This window comes from Leopardus geoffroyi, chromosome E3 (genome assembly GCF_018350155.1).
Source record: "Leopardus geoffroyi isolate Oge1 chromosome E3, O.geoffroyi_Oge1_pat1.0, whole genome shotgun sequence".
Lineage (NCBI taxonomy): Eukaryota > Metazoa > Chordata > Mammalia > Carnivora > Felidae > Leopardus > Leopardus geoffroyi.
The window spans coordinates 18,045,240-18,053,216 of record NC_059340.1 but is presented as its reverse complement, the minus strand read 5'-3'; the positions used below and the strand labels follow the sequence as shown (position 1 = coordinate 18,053,216).

Genomic DNA, 7,977 nt, shown 5'->3' with positions numbered 1-7,977 from the left:
GGGGGTAGAGCTGGCCTGACTGGAATGCTCATGCTTTGGGCCTCCCGAAGGGGGCTGTTTGGATGGATCTGGGAGTTCTTCGCGTCCCCTAAGCTTCCCGGAACTGAGGATGCCGGACGTCCTGTGATCCCTAAAGGTGGATAGGTTTACCTTTCGCCAGCTCATCATTTAGGGGGGAGGGGATTGGAGGTCTGGACATCTAGGGGGTGTCCAGGTGTGCCTCAATGGTCCAGGGCTCGGGGACCCCCAAGTCACACGCTGGGGCTAGGCGTTTGCCTCGTCGGGGTTCCGGCACCTGGGCGATAGTGAAGTGGCCTTGGGTCGCGGGGTCCCTCGGGATCTCGGCCCACAGTCCCCCGGCTCCACCCCATCATGTGGCCGCTCCGACTCCGCCTCCGTCCTAGTTCCGGTTTCGGCCTCTCCTGTCCCGCTTCGGCCCCTAGGTCTCCCTGCAGACGCCTGCTCTTTCGGCTTCGCCTGGGCGCCTCTTCGTGGGAGCCCGCCGCCCGCATCCCCGCTAGCCCCGCCGTGGGATGGGGCCTTCTGCCAGCCGGGGCCTGCCCTCCTGGGGCCCCCAGGGCGACTCGGGGCCCCCGTGACCGCCCAGCCCGCCCAGTGCTGCAGCCCCCAGGATGAAGGGCGGCGAGGGGGACGCGGGCGAACAGGCCCCGCTGAACCCGGAGGCCGAGAGCCCCGCGGGCTCGGCCACGTACCGAGAGTTCGTGCACCGGGGCTACTTGGACCTCATGGGGGCCAGTCAGCACTCGCTGCGGGCGCTCAGCTGGCGCCGCCTCTACCTCAGCCGGGCCAAGCTCAAAGCCTCCAGCCGCACGTCTGCCCTGCTCTCGGGCTTCGCCATGGTGAGGGGAGGGAAGGGGCGCACAGGGTGGGGGTGAGGCACATGGGGGCATGGGGTCGTGGACGAAGTAAACGGGTACCCACGGGAGACGGGACAGAGGAAGGGGTTTTTAAGAGGTAAAGGAGTACAAACAAGGTCCCAAGGGACTACTCCAGTCCCTTTTTCTGAGTGTGTGTGTGTGTGTGTGTGTGTAAGTGTGTAAGAAGACCCCTAGCATAAACCGGGCCAGGAAGAGGATAAACAAGACCGAAAGGTGTCCTGAGGGGAGACAAATCACCAACGGGGATATATATGCAAGGATGGGGCAAAGAGGTCCCAAAGGAGCACGTCCCAGGCAGAAGTCTTTACTAGGTTACCATGAGAGATTCGAAGGCAAATCAGAGTTTGGTGGGAGCTATAAAAACAGGGCTGGGAGAGTCAAAGACAAAAAAATGAATAAACGTAGTCACCCAGCTGAAGGTGGCCCCATCCCAAAGAGGGTGGCCAGTTCCTAGCAATCATAAAGAGTGCTTGGTGTAACGCAGGACAGCTCTGAGCAGAGAGGATGCCTGTGAGGAAGCTGCTGGGGAAAGAAGCTGATTAGGAAGCTGATATGTGATTTCGGAACTGATAAACTGCAGGTGTGGGAGGATGATATCAGCCAACAGGCCCAGCGGAGGAAATGGGACTGAGGGAATCTCAGGGTCAGGAGGAGTCAGCAGACACAAACCCTGGCTCCTCCCAGCCTGTGGCCAGCTGTGTGACCCTGGACAGGCATCCTCCCCCTCGCAGTCCAGTGGGAAACTGAGATCATGGAGGGTGCGCTCTCTGTAGCTTGCAAGTACCCGCCCCAGGATGAGCTGATTCTTGTCATCAAACTCTAGATCCCAGCATGTCAGAACAAGACACGCATCAGAGATGGCTCAGCCTGTCTGTTAATTGGAGAGGCATGGAAGCCAAGGCCCAGAATGGGGCAGTGCCTCTGCCAAGAGCACTCAGCAGATGAAGGATACAGAATGAACTAGGGCCCAGGTTCACTGGACTCAGTTAGTCCAGAGTTTCCCCACCAACACGACAGGAAAAAGCAAGCAAGCTGGTGGGGAGTCTTCATAGGAACATACGGACATGGGGATAGAGGAGTCACAACACTAGGTGATTTGGGTTAGTCTCTGCTTCTTTCTCTTTACCATAGCCTATGTATTTGAATGATGAGAGGAAAAGTCTACCCTTAAGGGTCATCCGAGTTCTATCATTTTCTGTATAGGGACCCAGTGTCCATAGGCCAGTCCAGTTTTCCTGATGTGGGGTCAGCTAGAGACAGTGAAGTGGCTCTTTTTCTCCTGTACAGACTGTAGAGGGAAGGAAGCAACTTCCTGGACCTAGCTGAGAGAGGTCCCCCACCCCCATCCATCCCATGGTCCAGCCTGTTCCCAAGGGGACAATCTGGCCTGCTGCTGGACTTGCATGTTGCTGAGGTGACAGCTTAAGCACCAGGACCTTCTCTGCAGGATCAAAAGACCAGATGAGTAGGTTCTGGGGGCAGACTGGCCCCACTCTGGCCAGGGGAGAGCAAGACTGGGTCAGGCTCTGGGAGAAACCAGGACTAGGCCTGGCCCAGATCACTGTCAGTGGAAAACACCTGCTAACACTCACCATGGCCCAATTTCCCAAAATACTTAGCCTTGTCTTCCTACCACCACCTTCCAGGTTCTGTACCTTCTTTCTCTCAGCCCCAGAGCAATATAATGGATCCTGTAAGAACTAGGCATGGGGAAAGATCCAGATTCTGGTATCTGGGTAGCCTGGGTTAGAATAACAGACAAATTGTATTACACTGTCATGCAGTACCAGGCAATGTGCTTAGAGCTTTTACGTGTATCACGTTTATTATTCTATGAAGTAGGTACCACTACTATGGCCATTTTACAGATGCGAAAACAGGATCAGAGATGTTAAGACACCTGCCCAGGATCCCACAGCAAGTAAGTGGCAGAATTTGAACTTAGGTAGTCTGGCTCTAGAATCCAAATTTACACAAGCCTAGAACGGGATCACCAGCGCAAATGTTTGCAAAGGACAGGCAGTTTAATATGGACTCCAAGTTGGCTGGGTGGGGACTGTGGCTATCAGGAGACCCCATGACCTGTCCAAAGGGAGCAGGGGAGCAGTCATGACTCAATTCTAGCTGGTAGTTGCCATGCAGGAATGTGGGCCTAGTGTAACCAGATCTTCCAAATTTTCAAGAGGATCCAGAAATAGAGATATTTATATGAAATCTCTAGAGTTAAAAAAAAAAATTTTTTTTTAATGTTTATTTATTTTTGAGAGGCAGCATGATCAGGGGAGGGGCAGAGAGAGAGGGAGACACAGAATCTGAAGCAGGCTCCAGGCTCTGAGCTGTCAGCACAGAGCACAATGCAGGGCTCAAACTCAAGCCGTGAGGTCATGACCTGAGCCAAAGCTGGACGCCTAACTGACTGATCCATCCAGGTGCCCTGAAATCTCTAGAGTTTTAAAAGTTCAACCTAATTCCTTAAAAAACACAGTGTATGAGCCAAGCAAAACATGTGCAAAGCTGGCTTGGATTCATGGTATACCAATTTGCAGGCACTAGCCTTAGACTTTGGTGTTTTTTTGTTTTGTTTTTAATTTTTTTAATGTTTATTTTTTGAGAGGAAGAGAGAGAGTGCAAGTGGGGGAGATGCAGAGAGAGAGGGAGACACAGAATCTGAAGCAGGCTCCAGGCTCTGAGCTGTCAGCACAGACCCCGACACGAAGCTCGAATCCATGAGCCATGGGATCATGACCCAGTTAACCAACTGAGCCACCCAGGCACCCCAGACTTCAGTGTTAATAACACTATTGACAGTGTTAAGAACACTAGTGTTAATAACAGTTAATAATTAATAACAACACAATTAACTAGCACTTACTCTGTGCCTTATACCATTCTTATTACTTGGTGTACATTATCTCATTTAATTTTCACAACAACCCTGTAAGGCAGGTAGATATTATTATCAATCCCCACTTTCCAGATAAGGAAATTAAGGCGTAGAGCCATATGTCACTTGTCAGCTTGTAGAGCTGAGAGTGAACCCAGGTGGCCCAGCTCCAGAATCTGTTTTTTAACCCTTAGGTGATAACAAGGTAAGATTTCCAGAAATGTGTCACCCAGCTCTCTCAATAGCCAGGTGCAGAAACCAAAGCCAGTACAGGACAGAGCCTTACCGAGGCTACCAATTCATTCACTCAACAGAGACTAAGCACCTTCTTCCTGCCAGGCACTGTTCTAGGTCCTAGGGATACCTTGGTAATGTATACCAACAGGTAAAACAACCCTCTACTGCCAAAGAGGTTATAGGCACTCAATCCATCTCTGTCCCCACAGGTGGCCATGGTGGAGGTACAGCTGGAGAGCAACCACGAATACCCGCCAGGCCTGCTGGTGGCCTTTAGTGCCTGCACCACCGTGCTAGTGGCTGTGCACCTCTTTGCACTCATGGTCTCCACCTGTCTGCTGCCCCACATAGAAGCCGTTAGCAACATCCACAACCTCAACTCTGTCCACCAGTCTCCACACCAGCGACTCCACCGCTATGTGGAGCTGGCCTGGGGCTTCTCCACTGCCTTGGGCACCTTCCTTTTCCTCGCTGAAGTTGTTCTGGTTGGCTGGGTCAAGTTTGTGCCCATTGGGGCACCCTCGGGCACACCAGCCCCTTTGGTACCTGCCTCCCAGGTGCCTGGGACTCTGTCACCAGTGACCACCTCCCTTAGTCCAGCTTCCAAGCCATCCTTTACTTCTGTAGCCCCATCACAGGCTGAGCCATCTGAGGCCTGCCCACCCCGGCAAGCATGTGTTGGTGGAGGAGCCCATGGACCAGGCTGGCAAGCAGCTATGGCCTCCACAGCAATCATGGTACCTGTGGGGCTTGTATTCGTGGCCTTTGCCCTGCATTTCTATCGCTCCTTGGTGGCACATAAGACAGACCGCCATAAGCAAGAGTTAGAGGAGCTGAGTCGCTTGCAGGGGGAGCTGCAGGCTGTGTGAGGCTGATGTTAACCACTACTGTAAACACTGCCTCCCTCCGGTCTACAGGAGGACCCAGGTCCACAGACCCCATTCCTTGCCCCTGTCTGGAGCCACTCCTGTGGCCACTCCCAGGTAGAGACCAGACTCCTGCTTTCTGAGTCCTTTGGGGTGGGCCCCGGGGGCAGCTTTTACATTCCCAGGGATTCTCCTCGCTGTCAGTCTATCCCAGTCTGTCTATATCTGGGCTGGGAGGAACAGAGGAGGAAGTAGAAGGTCTTCAGTCCAAGTCTCATGTAGCTAGAGGGGAGGCAGGGAGACCCTGGTCAGACCTTTGGTGCTGACCCTTAACACCTTAACCCTGTACAGGATGTGGAAGTCAGAGGTTACACACCCACCCAGCTGCCTCAGAAGGTAGCTAACCCTTGCTTTATTTTTGTAGAATCTACTTTATGGTTGGCATTTTGGGAAAGCTTTTCCCCATCTCCAGATTTTGATGGGTTCCACATTTTTGCTTTAGTTGCTGAAGAGAAGGATTTGGGTGTTTCTAACCCAGACATAGGTCCACTCTTTCCTAGGAGGAGCCTCGCTATTTATGGAGGTTCAAGTGCCTGCCCCACTGCCCTAGACCCACACTTAAGCTTCTGCGTCTGGTTCTCACTCTCCTGGGCCAGGGCTGGAGATCTTTGGAGACTGAGGGCCTGTGTGCCCAACCTGACTCTCTAGTAAGGGTTTGGGGTGGGGAGGTTTTAAGGGAGAGGATCCAGTCACTAGCCCTTGGAATACAGAGCTATTCTCACACTGAATTTTTGATGCACCTTGTTTTGTATAATAAAATGTGTTTCACAGATGTCCCTGTAGCTGTGAATGGGGTGAAGAGGGGGCCTCCTTGGGATCAGGTGACTTACTCCTAAGAGCTAGGTGGAAGCAGGTGTACCTGGGCGGGGGGGGGGGGGGCGCGGAAGAATGGTTCCAGATATGATCCCCTTCTGGTGCTGGCAGGGACCAGTATCTTCGGATTTGGAGACTGAGTTATTCCAAGGCTAAAATTTTTGCACTCTTGTTCTTGGGTCTCCATCTCTTCCATTGATGATTTAGAGTTTCTAAAGTGTAAGTTTCTTTCTTGAGTGACTACTACATACTAGGAGCAAGGATATCTTATTTAACCCTCACAACGACCTCAAGAGACAAGTCTTCACCATTTCCATTTCAGAGATAAGGAAACAGGCCCGACAAAGTGGAGGATCTTGCCCAAAGCAATGAAAACTTGGACTACCTTTACCATAACATGGGAGATCTCCTTCTGTCTGATATAAGAAGCCAATCAATACCTTTCAACTGGGACAAGAGAAAGGAATCTGCTCTTATCACCAGTGCTTTCATATAAAAATTAGGCTTTCATTGGGGCGCCTGGGTGGCGCAGTCGGTTAAGCGTCCGACTTCAGCCAGGTCACGATCTCGCGGTCCGTGAGTTCGAGCCCCGCGTCGGGCTCTGGGCTGATGGCTCAGAGCCTGGAGCCTGTTTCCGATTCTGTGTCTCCCTCTCTCTCTGCCCCTCCCCCGTTCATGCTCTGTCTCTCTCTGTCCCAAAAAAAATAAATAAACGTTGAAAAAAAAAAAAAAATTTAAAAAAAAAAAAAAAAAAATTAGGCTTTCATGTAAGTCTAATTTTCCTCAAAAATGTAAGGGGCTCTAATCCTCGCTCCTCTATTCTTAGCATGAGACCTTGGTCCAGTCCCTCTTTTCTCTTTTCCTGTAACTTAAAATTGTGAATTTGTATGAACCAGGCCTCAGGGTCCTTTCCCGCACTGTTTTTGTTTTTGTTTTTTTTTCTTTTTTAATGTTTATTTATTTTTGAGAGATAGCTTGAGCAGGGAAGCGGCAGAGAGGGAGAGGGACAGAGGACCGAAAGGGGGCTCCACGCTGACAGCAGAAAGCCCTATGCAGGACTCGAACTCATGAAACGCAAGATCATGACCCGAGCGGAAGTCAGAAGCTTAACTGACTGAGCCACCCAGGCACCCCTCCTTTACTGTTCTGACTGCTATAACATTCCTGTGAGACAGGAATGAACATCCATTTTTCAGAGGAAGAATCTTAAATTTTGAGAGGTCAATGGCTTGCCCAAGGTCACACAGGGAGGAACGAATGTAGGCAGAGATGTCTGAAACCTAGAGCATCCTCAGCTCAAGCAGGGGGTCCTTCTGAGAGTGCGGTTACCCAGAAACCAGGATGTCCTGCGTCCAAGCGAAATAAAAGGGTACCCAGCCTCGGCGACGTTAGCGCCTGGGCTGGTGCTGCCCTCCAGCGGTGGGACCACGTAAGCATAGCCCCCCGCCCCGGCTCCAAGCTGAGGGCACTGGGAGCATGGTGCTCGGAGAATCGACCAGCCCAGCCTAGCTCCAGTAGGTACTAGTTTATTTTTCACCAGACCTGTTCTAAGACCTTTATGCCCCCCAAGACTTTTCACAGAACTTTGAGGCAGCCTCGAATTTAATTACGAATGGCGGCTCTATTATAGGTAAAATGCGGCACCTTCTGCAGGCCTCAGTCTCCCAATCTGTCAAATGGGCATCTGAAACAGCTGGGGCCCAAGGGGACAGCGAAAGGAAAACGTTCCCGGCATTGTGTGCGACACCAGGCAAACGGCCTGAGTCACCGCTGTTGGTTGTATTTTTCCATCTCCTAGGCGCCCCTCCCAGCCCGCACGGTTTCGGTGGGTCCTACAGGAAGCGCCCCCGCGACGCCGGGCTTTACACGCCCTGGCCACGCCCTCTGCGCGCCGCGCGTTGGCTCCGCCCACAGGAGGACCCGCAGATTCGCTAGGCCAGCTCTTCAGAATTACTTGGGCCTCTCTATACCAGGCTGGAAATTCTCATCGGCCTCCGAGACCAGCTTTGGGCTGTAGCCATTTCTCCGGGGTCGAAATTGGGCATTCCCCAAGCTCTGCTAGTAAGAAAGATCCGGGAAAAGTGGCCAACTCTGCCAACGGGGCTTGGCTAACCAGGCATTATTTTCTTGACTCCACCAAGGCGGGTGAAGGGAGGCGACAGCTGAGGCCAGGACCACAGGACCTGTGGCGAATCTGCAGCCTTTCAGGCCTTTGGCC

General features: G+C 52.3%; 1 protein-coding gene across 1 annotated transcript; it reads left to right on the top strand.

Annotated features, from left to right (window-relative positions):
- The first annotated feature begins 390 nt into the window (after window positions 1-390).
- ORAI3 (ORAI calcium release-activated calcium modulator 3) lies at window positions 391-5,718 on the top strand. The gene is made up of 2 exons (XM_045462075.1): window positions 391-860; window positions 4,230-5,718. Exons 1-2 carry the CDS (start codon window positions 633-635, stop codon window positions 4,887-4,889), a joined length of 888 nt encoding a protein of 295 aa, XP_045318031.1. The 5' UTR covers window positions 391-632; the 3' UTR covers window positions 4,890-5,718.
- Window positions 5,719-7,977: the final 2,259 nt, after the last annotated feature.